This window comes from Leuresthes tenuis, unplaced genomic scaffold, assembly GCF_036924035.1.
Source record: "Leuresthes tenuis unplaced genomic scaffold, fLeuTen1.0.hap1 SCAF_13, whole genome shotgun sequence".
Classification (NCBI taxonomy): Eukaryota; Metazoa; Chordata; class Actinopteri; order Atheriniformes; family Atherinopsidae; genus Leuresthes; species Leuresthes tenuis.
In genome coordinates, this window is record NW_027325367.1 from 3,416,010 (window position 1) to 3,431,918 (window position 15,909).

General features: G+C 40.4%; 2 protein-coding genes across 2 annotated transcripts; one reads left to right on the forward strand and one right to left on the reverse strand.

Moving 5' to 3' along the window:
• Positions 1–1,839: 1,839 nt before the first annotated feature.
• LOC140267580 (uncharacterized) lies at positions 1,840–5,007 on the forward strand. The gene is made up of 4 exons (XM_072362894.1): positions 1,840–1,954; positions 3,880–4,258; positions 4,629–4,771; positions 4,853–5,007. Exons 1-4 carry the CDS (start codon positions 1,894–1,896, stop codon positions 5,005–5,007), a joined length of 738 nt encoding a protein of 245 aa, XP_072218995.1. The 5' UTR covers positions 1,840–1,893.
• Positions 5,008–10,424: 5,417 nt separating this feature from the next.
• On the reverse strand, positions 10,425–14,869 carry LOC140266756 (cytochrome P450 2K1-like). Its single transcript, XM_072361856.1, has 9 exons — positions 14,623–14,869; positions 13,983–14,145; positions 13,709–13,858; positions 13,457–13,617; positions 13,136–13,312; positions 11,783–11,924; positions 11,428–11,612; positions 10,997–11,138; positions 10,425–10,918 (listed from the first exon to the last, which is right to left on the reverse strand). Exons 1-9 carry the CDS (start codon positions 14,851–14,853, stop codon positions 10,731–10,733), a joined length of 1,539 nt encoding a protein of 512 aa, XP_072217957.1. The 5' UTR covers positions 14,854–14,869; the 3' UTR covers positions 10,425–10,730.
• Positions 14,870–15,909: the final 1,040 nt, after the last annotated feature.

The following is a 15,909-nucleotide window of genomic DNA, read 5'->3' on the forward strand; positions in this document are numbered from 1 at the left end:
GTGTTTGTTGGAGTTTTATGTACATACACAGTCAATACCAATTACACAGATGTATTTATCTTTTAGATTCATAAAAAACACACAATATTGTTATGAAAGAGGCAAATTAACCATTTAGTGTGCAAAAGGCTGATTTGCACTTCAGTCACAATGGAGTAGTACCGCCGGAAATAGGGGTGCTGGCGGTGCTGCTGCACTCAAAAAATATATTTACCCAAAAATAAATGCATGATGTATCGTCACTCGTTGATTACAAGTATATATATCTTTTTTTGTCGATGTACCGAGTTGCAAATAGAGCTGCAACGAGTACTCAAGTAATTTAAGTACATAAAATACTCGATTAAATACTCGTTTAAGTTGTCACTTGTCTTCCGCCCCGGGGATCGTTTTCAACACGGACTGTAAACAATGACGCACCGACTCAGAGCCAAAACAAGCTGGCGCTGTGGAAGAGAGCGAAGAGACCGTCCACAAAAGGCAAAATATGTCCAAAGTTTGGGATCAACTGCTCGGTTTTAACAGGCCTGCCATTTCCGTCACACATTGTGCAAAAATATTGAAGTGACCTGGAATAAAGGAGCTACGAAGCATGAGCTGGTTCTGCTGCTCTTTATTCCTCATCTTGAACACAGGCTGTCGTGGGCCGCAGCCAAAACAGTAACACGCGCAATCAAACCGGCATATAGCGTTATTAGCATGAGCCCTGTCACGTCTCACCTCTCTCTCCCGACACGCACGCACGCGCACACACACGCACACACACCGCGGACACAACCCCACCACCCCTCTGACAACACTACCCTCCAGACGTCCCGCGGCCCCACACACTGCAGCACAACCTGCCCGAACACAACCCAAACAGCCGCAGTGTATACACGGTCCGTTACAGTATTGTTGATAAAAATGAAAAAAAAAAAAAAGGAAAAGAAACGAAATGATAGCTGCAGCCAAAGCTGCGAGTTGAGTGCCGAGAAGAACTTTTTTTTCTCAGCACCGCCTGCTGAGAGTTATAAAAATAGAGTTTTAGAGAACTAAGATAGATATCTTATGTTGACTCATTCTGATGATCGTCTGATCACCATTTCAGACAGAAAGCTGCAGATCTCTGCTGCTGTGGTAGGTTAGGTTAGGTTAGAATTAATTCATTTAAATTAAATAAATTAAATGATTAAGAAGCAGAATCACAGCTGAGGTGGAGTCTTTAAACATTCTTCTGCATCGGACAACAAACACTGTTTGGACAGCAAAAACCAACATTTTCTTATTATTCTAAAGGAAAAGAATGATTTCGATCGTTAAAATAAAAATGATGATGATCATATTTGATGCTGCTGTTTCACCCACATTCTCACCAACGCACTTCTCCTGTAGTTAAACATAGAGAAATGGCTTCAGAGCTAAGGTGAGAAACCAACTGGTGTCAGACCACCAACACATTTTATCTTTGTTGTTTCACAAAAGCTGAAGTATTCTGTGGCTTCATTAACCCGTGAGTTAGGGCTGCTACAAGAAAACATCTGACGACATAATGTAGACTTCCTCTAATTTTCATAAATCCATCCATTCTCTGCCACTTCTCCGGGGGTCGGGTCTTGGCGGCAGCAGCTTGAGCAGAGAAGCCCAGATGTCTCCGGCCATTTCCTTCAGCTTTTCAGGGGGTCCCAGAGGTGTTCCCAGGTCACTAATTTTCATAAAATACTGAAATATTTATTCACATATTTACTTGAACTGAGGACTTTGTATGAGCTGCTAACATAAAAAAAACCTCTGTGGTCACAGTGAGGAGGGGACTTTAATCAGAGGAAGTAGACGCCACATCTGACTGTTAGAGTTCAGTTTCAGACACTCTGAGAGCTGACAGCGAGAGAACAAGTCAGAGAAAACTGCAGAATGACTGAACCCAAATCATTTAAATTATCTCTGTTCCTGACATGGATGCTTCAACTTACAGGTAAGAAAACATATCATTAATCTAAAAATAGATAAATACTCTTTGTTGATAAAACTACTGAGAGTTTAAACGGTAACATTCATAGAAGAGAAAGAAGTTTACGGGTTGTTTTCACCCATCGTGTTTCTGTGGTTTTACACATTGTTTCTGGCTCATTTTCTGTATATTTTACACACAATTTAAACTTTACATGATATAAAGCAGGGTTCCCACACGTCCTGCAAAATAAATTAAGGAATAAATTAGAGATATTTGTTACTTTTCATATAGTCTTAAACTGACTACTTTCCAATTAAAGTAGTTATCAAAAGAGAAGCCCACAGACCACAGGAAGAGGGGCCTAAGATGAGAGAAGTACGCAGTGAAAACTGCATGTTACATGTTCATTTGAGGAGCTGGTTCTTATTTCTGATGTTGTTAGCATAAATGAAATGAATATAACATGGATAAATGAGCTATTAGCTATCAATCTGTCAATTTTACTGCACGGTGGCTGTTAGTACAGCAAGAGGGTTCCAGGTTCAGTTCCCAGCTGGGGCCTTTCTGTGTGGAGTTTGCATGTGTGTGTGGGTTCTCTCCGGGAACTCCGGCTTCCTCCCACCATCCAAAAACATGCATGTTAGGAGCCCCGGGAAGGAAAACCTCTGAGAAACAAACCAGGGTAGGGCATGCTCTTCAGCCTTGGCTGGCAAGTCGCTTTCAAGAGGGAAAACTCAGACGAGAAAACCAACGCCGAAGACAGATGTACTGGGCTGGATGTAATTAGCCGTCAATTTGACTTTATTTTGTTACTTTTAAACAAATAAAATGCAATTTAAAAGGCTTGGTAGGTTGATTAAACAACAAAAAAAATGTTATGGTAATCAATGCAGAATAAAATATGGGAAGATGAAATAATGAATAATAAGGCAAAGAATAAAAGGACCTCATTCAACACTGTAAAGCAGCGAGGAGGAGGTGCATGTAGTACCCAGGGGTGCAGATTCGATGTAATGATTGGGGGGGCACAAAAGGGATTTTTTTTTTTCCCGTATGCAACTCAATACATTTGTTCAGTTTTGAATAATTTAGGGTAGTTTTATTGGATAAAGTACAGGAGAGAAAATAGAAGAGAAAGCTGAGGTGAGAACTGTCCAAACACTGATGAAGTGACACACTGTAATCTGTGGGTGTGTTTGACTAATTCTGTGTTAAATATATCATAATTAGTAAGTTATAGCCTTAAACTGCACATCTTTTAAATCAGACATAACTACAACATGCTTAACTCTTTTCATGTGTCGTTCCACGATGGTGGAATGACCTACCGAGCGCTACCAGAACAGAGTCCCTGTTTTTCTTCAAGAAACTCCTGAAGACCCAGCTCTTCAGGGAGCATCTCCTACCCTGTACTTCCCTCTATGCCTGCTCTCTATCTCTACTCTGTCACCTCTGACAGAGTCTGACTGGTGGTTTCCTTCTATGTAGCTCATTGTTAGCTTTGACGTTAGCTGTGATGTTATATCCTCATCTGTAAGTCACGTTGGATAAAAGCGTCTTAAACAGACGTCTGGGGGACGGGAGAGGAATAAACACAGAAGAATTCTGGATAAATGTCCAAAATACAAGGTACAACTGCAGAAAAGAGAACTTTTCCAAAGCATGAGGGGGACGGGGGGTTTATCAGTGTCTGTCATACTGGAACAGCTGAAAATGTCCTGGAAAGGTCCTGTAAAATAATCTTAAGTAAAGAGTGGAAACCCTGATGAAGTAATGACAAACGTTGCTCTGGAGTGTTATTAATGAAGTGTTTCATGAGGCCAGGCTGTTCTAACACAATGAGTTTAGTGTGTTCTTCAAATATGGATCTAAAATAAAACATTAAGTAAGAACATAACAGCTGCAGTTTTGGTTCAGTTTGATTTTTATTTTTCTCTCATTTTCAGCATTAACTCAACAAACCCTCAACATGGATGTGACTGTTGGACATGATGTCACTTTGCCTTGTGAAGATTTTAAAGAGTTTCATGAATGTAACAGTACTACGTGGCTCTTCACTGAGGGCCGAACACCAGCAGTGACACTGTTTGAATATGGGAAGATTCACAGTGCTGACAAAACTAAATCAGACAGACTGAGTGTTACAGCGAGCTGCTCTCTGGTTATAAAGAAGGTCACACGGGAGGATGCTGGTCAGTACAACTGCAGACCGTTTAACAAATCAGGACAGCAGGTTGCAGACTCTTCGGTTAAACTGTCTGTTTCTCACAGTGAGTATTTACATCATGCTGTTTTCACCCTGAACTGTCTCATTATAACACTCTGAAACATCCCAATAATGATGGTCACAGTGAAGAAGCTCAACGCAAAGACACTGATATGGACACATTATGTTGCTCTGTGACGACACATGGAGGCTGTGAACATATCATGAGGTGGCTGAAATATTGATTTTAATGATTATAAAAGCCTGATGACAGTATTTGTTTGGTCATTTCATCCTATTTCAGTCACTGAGATATAAAGTGACGTATATTCAATACTTGAATCATATGAAAACAACATGAGAAACATTTGAACTGAGTTCATCGGGGAGTGTTGATCCCATCTTCCCGTGAAATGTAAAACTGGAGTGTTTGTAGTTTTGAAGATGGAAGAATGGCATCTCTGTTTGTTATTTATGTGCTGATTTCAGTAAATATGACATATTTTCTGTGGTTTCCTGTCATGTTTTAGGAGTGGACACATCAATAACAACAACACCAACAACAACAACACCAACAACACCAACAACCCTACTGACATCAGCTACAGCAACACCTGCAGCTATAGATACAGGTTTGCCATGTAGAAGCAACAACTTTAACTAAACAGCAGCATTTTCTTCTTCCTGACTTTCCCTCCTTGCTCTGATTACAGCAGTCATCATTTACAGCAGTGTGGCCATCGGTGTGGCAGCTCTTTTAATAACTGTTGTGCTGATCATAAGATGGAGGAGAAATAAACGTGAGAACAAACACAGACTAAACTTTCAGAAACAGAGAGTTTTTTTAAACTTGGACGTTCAATGTTGAGCGTAAATTTGACTTTTTTTCTTCTTTTCAGGCGACAGAACACAGATGGGTGACAAAGCTGTGAGTCTGAACGGTCAAATATTTGCCCATTTCAGTTGTCGTACGTCGCTGTTAACACAAACCTCTAACTGTACTTGTTTGTTCAGGAGCTCAGCTTAAACCCTGTGATGGCTCCGTCTGATCCAGAAACCAGTCAGGACATGGTGAGGTCACACGTGAAAATATGCACTAATCATACATTTTACGTGTCTTTGTGTGAAGGTTTTCAATGCTCAGTCTCACCTTTCAGTCTAATTTTCTTGTTCAAATCAGACAAAGGGCAAAGCTGATGTTGCTTCTGCAGAGCAGAACAGACTAGAGGAGTTTTTATCAGATAAAACATGTGCAAAGATGCTATTTAAAGACAGGGCAGCTAGCACACAGAAGTGGCAAAGGGTGTTGAAAAAATGTGGGTGTTCAGAAGTTAAAAAGAGGAAACAACAGGAAACCATGAAATGCAGTCATGTAAAAAAGAAAGCAGAAGCTCCGTGTAGTCATTCTGTGTGTGATGATATCAGTCTTTCACTGCACTGTGGAGAATTTTTTCCCACTCTTCTTTTCAACCCTCAGAACTCCTCAATCCTAAGCTGTGCTGCCATGTTCTTTTTAGAGAGAAGAGGCTTTCTCCTGCAGCCCTTCCAAACAAGCCATCCTTGTTCAGTCTTTTTCTAACTGTGCTGTCATGACCTTTAACCTTTAACATGCTAACTGAGGCCTGTAGAGTCTGAGATGTAGCTCTGGGCTTTTTCACCTTGGGGTGAACTTGCTGGGACGTCCACTCCTGGGAAGATTGACAGCTGTCCTGAATGTTTTCCACTTGTGAATAATCTTTCTCTCTGTAGAACGATGGACTCCAGATAGTTTGGAAATGGCCTTATAACCCTTCCCAGACTGATGGGCAGCAACAGTTGCTTCTCTAAGATCATTGCTGATGTCTTTCCTCCTTGGCATCGTGTTAACACACACCTGAATGCTGCAGGTCAGCAAACTGACAAAACTTCTGCTTCCCCTCTTAATTCCTGTGGAAGCAGTGAGGGGTGAGAGTCAGGGCTTTTTACACTGCTTCAGCATTGTGGCTTAGTTTTAGTTAAGCAAATAATTAGAACATCATATGTTGTTCTTAGTAAGAACAAAATTATTCTTTTATCTCTACGTCCTGTGTTCTTAAAGATCAGAATTAGAGAGACGGGAAGCTTTCTTTTTTACCATGACTCTAAGAGGAAGTAGAATCAAGAAACAGGAACGCCAAAAATACAAAGTGTTGCAAGAAACCTCAACTTGAAAGAGTTTTTAAAGACGCAGTCATCTACAGATAAATGTACCAACTATAATCATGCATGAAACACTTTATGAGGAGAGCAGGGAGCCCCAATAACCATTATGCTGAATGCCCAGGTTTTATTTTTCAGTACAAAATGCCAGTTTCTGCCAGGTTTGCCTCATCTTTGTCTGTACATGATTGTATAATCCTCCTCTGGCTGTCTTCTCTGTGCAGACTGAAGCTGCAGATGCTGTTGCATACGCCTCCATCAGCTACAACAACATCCCCAACACCAGGGGCAGGGTGAGCTGTCTTATCAGTTATTAATAGTCATGCTTAATCTTGTGTATGTGATAATGACGTAGTGTTTGTCACCCACTGCACCAGTACAAACATATCTTTACAACTGGAGTATGGTCATAACCCTTTCTTTTCTTCGTCTTACAGGTTCAACATCGTGAAGAAGACATGGTGACATACAGCACTGTTAAAGCTTCCGCCCCTTCTGCCGGAGCCTCCGATGATCCCAGCAACTTCTACGCTTCCATCCAAAAGCACAGATGAGAGCGTAGTTCCATCTAAAGCTGTTGTGTCTATTTCACATAATTAGCTTTAAGCTTTCTTTTTGTACAGAGTTCAAAGCTTAAAGAGAGTTTTATATTTTATTAATCTTACAGTTCCAGTGTGGAAGGTTGAGGGGGAAAAACACATCCAAATATGTCTTCTTTATTCAAGAAAAATTAAGAATAACTTTGTTGTCATTACGCTGGAGCCCAGAAAAGTGTGTGTGGGCCTTTCGGATCCCGCACACCTGGAGAGAAAGCTTGCTTTGTGTTGTTGGAAGTAGATTGAAACCAGTTTCTTGTGGGTGTTGGACTCAGATTCTGTTCATGTCCTTCATGGACAGAGCAACCAGGTGCAGCTGAGAGGCAGAGGGTTCACAGTATGTCAAGCCGAGACCTCCAGTGTACAGTTAGGTGGTTTAAAGCTGGGATGGAAATTAACAGCTACAATTCTGAGGCCATGTTCCTCAGTCAGAAAAGAGTGGATCGTCTACTTCAGGTCAGGGGCTGGTTGTTGCCTCAAGTGGACGGATGGATAGTAGTTCAGGTATCTCAAGGTCTGTCGTGGTGAAGAAAGAGCTGAACTGAAACGTAAAGCTGTTGGTTTATCAGTGGTCAGTCCATCAGCTAATACGTTGTGGGTCGTGACCATGAGAATTAGACCACAAATACTGGTAAACAAAATGAGTTTCCTAACGGGGGTAACTTGGCCCGTCCTCGATGATAAGCTGAGATACTCTGATCAGGAAGGGGCTCAGACAAGTTGCTGCTCTTCCACTGCGAAAGGAGCCAGTTGAGGTGGTTCAGGAATCTGATCAGGAGGACTTCCACACTCCTCCCGGGGGAATTTATTTTGAGCATGTCCCAGTGGGAGGAGGGAGAGATTACATCTGTTGGCTGTCTGGGGAACACCTCACCTGGAAGAATTGGAAGACTTGGTAGACAGAGGGAAGTCTGGGGATCTCTGTGATTCTGGATAAGCAGCAGAAAATGGATGAATGAATAAACAGATAACTTCTGAGTGAACAGTGTTTTAAATTGGTGCTATCTAAATAATGTGAACAGATAGGGAGACATTTAAATCTACAGGTGGAGCAGGATTTTCTTCCTGTAATCTATCATGTTACACCACCAGGTTCAGTAGCTGAGACTGACAATAAAACACCGAATGGCCCGAAATCTTCCACATTAGACCTGTAATATGCACTTATTTACAATGTGAATGCACACATGAGAAAGGGAAGCTTGAAGCCATGAAACCATTTTGTGTTACACTGCTGGAACATTTCATACAACTATTTATATTTATAACAGCTTACAGATGGCCACTCTTCTTCCCATTTGTTTAGTGGCTTTACATGTTGTGGCTTCTTGCCAGATTAAATATCAACTGTTTTGTTAATGCCACTTACTAAGAGAAAAGCCAGTAAAGAGGCGAGTTTAGATAACTACAGATCCATTGCTTAGCCAGCATCCTGTTAAAAGTTTGGTTTGAACGCAAAGCATGGCGCTGATTTGTACATATAGGCCCTTAAACGCATGTTAAATGCATGTTTTTCTACGTTTTATTGATATTTCTGAAGCCCTTCATCGATGTCTCACCCTGGTGTCTGATAAGGGGAATTTGTCCCTGGTTCTTTTTAATCTTTTTTAACCTGTCAAACTGGGTGCACTGGGGGTAATTCACTGGTGAACCATGTTATGTATGAATGATGTATGCACCAGCAAACATACTCCCATATATGTCTGTCCAGAAGGGGGTGGAGTAGACCAATAGTATCACTGCAAAAAGCAGAGGTAACATTTTCTATAGGCTACTGACTGTATGTAAGACTGTATGATAAATGTGTTATAATTCATAACTTTTAACTTCTGCTTCTTGTCAATATTTCCCCTTTAAGCATCAGCATTTTCAAAAGTGTTCAGTGGAAATTATTACTTATTTGTAAAAAAGGCCATTTATTAAAGTTTAATCTACCACAAACCAAAGGTGCTAAAATATTGTACAATATTAAACTGTTTTCACGTGCTTGTTTCAGGTGTTTCTTGACACTGTTTGTTGCTCCTCATCTAAAGTGTTGAAAACGTCACATGGTCAGATGAACAGTCGATGCAGTTAAAGCTGATGCTTTCATTTACTTTCATTCCAGTTTAATTTCTTCATACATGCAACCTCCTTATGCTCAAAAAGAAGGGTTTTCACCATCTGTTTCAAATATCTCTTTGGGGAAGCTAAGCTAACATCGAAAACAAGCTGAAAATTAAGAGTTTTAGTTGAATTTGTTCAACCAAAGCTTTAGAATTTTATTCCCGTGGGTCCTCCTGCTTTGTCCCATCATCCCAAAACATGCGTGTGAGGTTAATTGGTGATTCTTAACTGACCTTAGAGGTGAGTATGCATGGCTGTTTGTCTCGCTCGTCTCTGTGTGACCCTGTGATGGACTGGCGACCTGTCCAGGGTGGAAGTTTCACTACTTTGATCATGTTTAAGGACCACAAAGTACTCTGTAGTTCTACACTTTTTAAAAAAAAACTGGCAGCCTAACCTTTTTGCATTGGTCCATCTCTGATCATTTTCACAACACATTAAATATCCACCAGTTGATGTTTATGGTGTAAAAATCCAGCTTATATGACAGTCAAGAACATCAGCTTGTTGTACAGACTTAATTATTCACCACATGTGGTGAAGCTGACCTCTTTGGAACATGAAAGCTGAGGATTTTTCTCTTTAGATTCGTACACACTGGTGCATCCAATCCCTCGTTCTGAGTGACTGTGAAAAGAAAAAACTCCCTTTTAACAGGAAGAAACCTCCATCAGAACCAGAACCAGGAAGGTCGGCCATCTGCCTCGACCAGCTGAGGGCTGAGAGGACAGGAAAGAGGGGACAACAAGCACCGTAACACCAGGCCAGAGATACCTGCTGAGAGAGAGAAACACAAGTTAATGACAACGATGATGTCATATGTACATGGAGGGAGAAGAGGTGCATCATGGGAGGTCAGCTGTAACACAAACTGTAACCTGGAGCTTTCAGCAGTGGATTGATCAGGTGTCAGAATGGGCTTTAGGGCCCCCTGTTGTTAAATGAGGGTACTGCACATCTTAAAGCTCTTTTATCGATTTAGCTCCTTTCATTAACATAAACAACAATACTCAGACTTAATCAAAAGGTCAAATAATTCTCCCCCCTGTCAGCTGTTGACATCGTGACCATATCTTTGATAGACTGTCACACTTTTCACATACAAATGTAAAGATTTGTACTTTTGTAATCATCGACAGGTTTTTATATATTGGTTTATCTATGTGCTGGTTTTGTTGGACCTTGGTTTATTAATGCTCTTTACTTACTTACTTAATTCAGCCTTCTTTTCGTTTTAGCTTTGAGGCCTTGTTCTAATCAGTTTCTCAGCTTACTTTCCACAGATGTCCTCAGATATATCTCATCTCCCACTTTATGTTATGGCTTCAATGATGAATATGGTTACTAAATGATGTGAAAAAGAGATGGAACCTCAGAAATCATTATGAGACGTAGTAGTGCGGCATTTGTAGGTTTATTGTTGAGATATTGATCAAATTGTTACATCTGTGAGCTTGTGTGAGAATGACATATACTGGTCGACACAGTCAGCATTATCTTCTTAAAAAAATGACTTCTCACTCTGATTCTCCTGCACAAGCACATGAAAGCTGATTTTTCATCTGAATATTGACCTGAATTACAGATAATCTAAAGAAAAAAAGCTGCATTTCAGCAGCAGCTTAGCATATCTTTTTAATAAGGCGTACATATGTGTTTGGCATATTTAAAATGTTCTCTTTTTGAACTTTTTAACTAACCAGAGCTGAACTCACATACAGGAAAGAGCACAGAGCTTATGAGCTGAAGGGATGAGAGTAATGCCCGTTTGTGGAGTCAGATCTAATTCATCCTCAGAAACTCCAGGTGGAGGAGTGAAACGGAAATGCTGCAGGAGGGTGGTGAAGAAGATGAAGAGCTCCATCCTGGCCAGACTCTCACCAACACAAATCCTGCGACCTGCATGAGGAAATGAATGACAAACTGAAGTTTCTGTCAGTAAATCCAGCCTCAACAGCGATGTCTGAGCTCACAAACCTGCTGAAAACGGTATGAAGGCATCTCGCTTGACAAAATTTCCATCTTTGTCCAGGAAGTGAGCCGGATAAAAGGTGTTAGGTTTCTCCCACTCAGTGGGGTCATGTAGGACAGACGTCAAGAGAGGATACACTGTGGTTCCCTTAAAAAATTACAATGCACAGATTGAAAATGCTTTCCATGGCAAATGATTGTATTCTTTCATTATGTATGCTACAAATGTTTTAAAGAAGCTCGGTTGGTATGTTCCATTGGTAAAAGTTTGTTGCATTAAAAAAACTGGACAATATGTAGTGAAAGTGAGTCTCCCTGAGCAGAGGCCAGTATGGTGTCACTCCACCACAAGATGTTAAGGGATTACGAGGATGAAGCATCTGTGAGTGTCTCACAACTGGCAAACCTGTAACAACTGCTGTTTTATCCAGTCTAACCTTCCCAATAAAGTGACCATAGAAAGTGATGTCCCGGCTCGTTTTGTGAGGAAGTGACATGGGAATAATGCTGGTCAGCCTCAGTGTCTCATGGATGACAGCATCGGTGAAGGGCAGGTTTTTTCTGTCAGCGACCTGCACCTGCCGATCTGCAATGACCCTTCTCAGCTCCTCCTGGACCTGCTCTTTGTGATAAAACATGAACAGATAAAGGATGAAGCAAAATGATCATTCACCCAAGTTTCTCACATTTTATTAAACGATGGCCTTAAACGTACGAGCGACGGTATTTGTCATGGTTGTCTGCGTATCAAACAGCTTGCTGGTGTGTTCACACTGGGAATAAGTTCCTTACTCTGGATCTTTGGATACTTTGCCATGAGCAGAAGTCCCCATCTCAGAGTAGTTGATGTTGTCTCAGTCCCGGCCGCAAACAGATGCAAAACTGTCATTAAAAGGTTGTTTTCATTGTAGTGATTTTTGGTAATCGCAGATTCCTGCACATAAACACACACCTGCATAGTTATCCAACAACATTTGATGGAGGTTAAAACTTTTCCACATTCTACTTCTAATAAAAAGTTGATCTACTAGCTTAAAGATGGACGTACACCAGTGCATCCTAATGCTCTGCCATCCACTAAAATAATATATTTTTCTTATTAATGTCTCCTAAACTGTTATATACAGCATTACAGAGGTTTTTTCAAATTCCTAGTTTGAGGGGGAAATTCCCTAAAATTTAGATTCCCTAAAATCTGACCTCAAGGAAAATTAAACGATGGAGTTGGTAAGTCTCGAATCAAAAGGAATTCACTGTCCAAAACCAGCAAAACAAGCCTGAAACCTACAACACAGAGCAAGAGTTTGTATAAACATTGTAGAGGTTCTAAAAGAAAACTAGAAGCAATGTGCAAGTTTCAGACACGTCTGAGCTTTAAATTACTGAAAAGAATACAATCATGATCATTTCTCCCTCTGCTCTGTGTAGGCTATAAAACAGGGGAGACTGAAGCTGTGTTTCCTGTAATAAAACATGTCTATAGCTCCAGACATTTACTTTAGTGCTTTGTATCAAGACTAATGTCAAAGCCAAAGAGTAAAACATTTCCAAATTAAAAGTCCTCATTTAGTCATGCAGACTTGTTCAGATCTGTCCAAATAGCTGTTGCGTCTTTATTCCTGTACTTTACAGCACTTTAACTGCCATATAGGAAGGATAACCCATAGGCGCTTCAAAAAAATACAACAACTTGGGAATAAATATGAAATGGTTCCTTTGGGGACTGTGAACAGAATTTAAAATGGTGTACAATGATATGTATCTAAACTCTGCTTTGCTCCTATACAAAGTCCCTGTTGAATGCAAAGTTGAAATGTAACAGACTTTTACTGTAAAAGGGTTGTTCATAACACCATCACCATATCGAGTATCCTGCCCCCAGTAACGTGCTGTTTTTACATTTTAAAAGGTCCCTTAGCGGTTGTTAGTTCTGCCAACGCGGAGCATCTAACGCTATGCTTTGCACCTCCTAATCCACTGCCATTTGTAGCCTTTTTCCCTTCAATTTTGTGTCTAACATGAATATAGCTGCTGTTTAGTTAGGTTTGGATATTAAAAGAAACTACTTGGTTAGGGCACATTTCACACTGAGCTCCAGCTAACCAGCACACAGTGTCACTTTTTATAGATTACACAGATTCCAACCTCCAGGTTTTGCTTGCGGACCAGAAAAGCATCAACAAATCCCCTGCACATCTGTGGGATGAGGGTTTCTTTCATCTGACTGATGAGGGCCATGGCATGTTTCCTACTGGCAGCATGCAGCTTATAATAGTGCCTCCTGCTGGAAATCCACTTGCAAAATGGAAATATATTGTACACCTGTTAAATATTACACATGTGTGAGTAATAATACAACAGAGTGTGGGACAAAAGTATTTACCCAGTTGCAAAAATTTATGATTTATGAATATTTTTTCCAAGTTGCAGACACTGTAATGGCCTCACAGGAGTGTTAAATCATACCTGTATTGACCGTGAGCCCAACAGTTGGGCACTTGTGCCTAATCGATCTACTAAAGATGTAAATTCTGAATCATCATATTCACATCTGCTGCCATAAATCATGGAGCAGATAATATTACAGACTGCGTAGTTCACTGATTTTGCTGTATCAACAGCTTCTCCTGTGACAGGAAACAGACAAGAAAAAGAGAAAAAAATCAATGTTCTGTTAATGGAAATAGTTTCAAACAAACTAAAAGCAGTCAATTCTACCTTTGATTTCTTTAATAGCGTTAATGAGGTGTTGAGACTCCTCAATGATTTTATCTTCGCACGCCTTCTTGCCCATCCCAAAGTCTCTCAGGTTAGTCAACGCAAAGCGCCTCATTTCTCTCCACGAGTCACCGTTAGACCATAAAATTCCTGAAATAAAGCATGAAATCTTTAAACAAAATATTTTTAAAAAGCTTTGAAGTAGTTCAAAAAGGTGCAAAAGTTTGACAAAAATGTGTAAGAAGAAATGTATTTATATATCTTTTGTCCTTACCACTTCCTTGGTTGATTTCATGCAGAATATGCATCGCATCTCTTTCTCCAAACGCTTCATCATAGTTAACAAGTGCCTCTTTCACTGTCTTGTATCCTGCCAGGACCACTACTTTTTTGGATCCAAAATAGACTGTGAACACTGATCCATATTTCTTGGAGAACTGAGAAAAGTATGTTATTTTCATATTTAAAGGGAAAGTTCCGTTTTTTCAAACCTGAACCTTATTTCCGCGTATATTATAACGGAAGTGACCTGGACAAGGCCAATACAACCTTTAAATGAGGCATGAAACTCCTTCATTTCACCAATACTTTAATATGAATAGCCAGTTCTATTGCACTGTGAGTTCAGAGTTGCCTGTTGTTATTATTGGGGGCTTTCTACACATGCATGCCTTGCCCCGTTCACTCCCGTTACTACACGGATACGCGGCTCTCACATGATCTAAATAGCGTCTGAACGACTCCGAGTGACACCAAAATGTTATCAATCAGTAAATTAACGTATATACAGCTAGAGATAAGGTCCAGCTTTAAAAAAAACCCTGAACTTTCCCTTTAACACACAACAGAGAAACTATACCAAAATAATGTACTAGAACAACCTAGAGAGGAAACTCTCCTAATAAATTTCTCACCTCCAATAATGTGGTGTGGGGTTTCTTTAGGTCCAGCTGCAGCAGGTTCCCAAGCAGGGGAAGTGGAATGGGTCCTGGAGGCTCCTTCCTCTTCTCTTCAGACCTGAAGATGAAGGATGAGATGAAATAGATAAGCAGCAGGGCAGCCAGAGACCCCAGCAGGGAGACAGAAATGAAGGACTGGAGCAAAACATCGACTATCCCCATGTTGCTAACGGTGTCCACTGGCATATGTGAGTACTGAGAGTCACAGATTTCTGTGGAAACTGCAGCCAGTGGAGAGCAAGACATTCAAGGGCCAACCCCTTGAATGGAAGTGGGAGTGGTATCAAAATATATAGTTAATCATTGTTCTTACTGCTGGTCTCTCTTATTTTTCCCCCACAGGGATTTAGTCTTTATAATATTCTCTCTTTTATTTCTTATAAGTTATAAAAGTGTATTCCTATTTTAGTATGTCCCACACCAATTAGATTAGTATTCAAAGTTTGCTTTGAAACAAATCATAAAACTGATTCTTGGGTTCTCCTCATGTCACTTCCAAAATATACACTGAAACTGCCCAGATTTCCAATTTGTTAGGCTACCGGGTAATATGAGGAAGGTTAATAGAATTCAGAAAGTATCAGGTTATTTCAGGTGCTTTTAAAGCTAACTCGTTTGGCCTGGACTTTCAAGCTTTTCGGTTTGATCTGAACTGAAATCACAGGTGTGAAACATCCCTGGCACCACGGTCAAGATTTGGTGTGACAAAAAGAGGAGGCTTCTGCTCAGATTAACAAGATCTATGGCTGTGTGTCAATAATCAACTTTTTCATCACCAGGGCCAATTTTAGCCTCTTATGCAAACATCTGGGAGCTGAGGAGACTAATCTGTTGATGGAAAAGAACCTGAATGATGAGCATTCACCCTCATCTTTTTCCGGTCATTTCAAGCCAAAAGAAGTCTATTGTTCTATGACAAATTCATGGGAAATCAAAGTTTAGCATGAGTATGAATCAGTTTGGTCTTTGCAGCAGGGTGAAGTTAAAGTTCTCGTGCATTACCAACTTGTGAAGTGATTAAATCATGTTGTTTCATCAGTGTGTCAGGCAGAAATAAAAAGCAAGTGGACCCATGTAGTCCACTAATGACTCTAATCATGCCGTGCAAGACTGGATGTTGACTGAAAAGACTACATCAGGGGTTTAAATGGCTATTCTTAAGTCTGCACTGTAGAACATGCGAGATGGACTCATATAGCAGATAGATGAGTGGAGATGCATGAAAAGGTTATGACATGCACA

Bases quoted from the DNA above. Each gene is read 5' to 3' on its own strand.
- LOC140267580 (XM_072362894.1), top strand. From the start codon at position 1,894: ATGACTGAACCCAAATCATTTAAATTATCTCTGTTCCTGACATGGATG. The intron at 1,955-3,879 runs GTAAGAAAACAT...TCTCATTTTCAG, and splicing joins ATGGATGCTTCAACTTACAG to CATTAACTCAACAAACCCTC. The intron at 4,772-4,852 runs GTTTGCCATGTA...CTCTGATTACAG, and splicing joins ACCTGCAGCTATAGATACAG to CAGTCATCATTTACAGCAGT.
- LOC140266756 (XM_072361856.1), bottom strand. From the start codon at position 14,853: ATGCCAGTGGACACCGTTAGCAACATGGGGATAGTCGATGTTTTGCTC. The intron at 13,313-13,456 runs GTATGATTTAAC...AATATTTAACAG, and splicing joins TGGGCTCACGGTCAATACAG to GTGTACAATATATTTCCATT. The intron at 11,139-11,427 runs GTTAGACTGGAT...TAATTTTTTAAG, and splicing joins ATGGTCACTTTATTGGGAAG to GGAACCACAGTGTATCCTCT.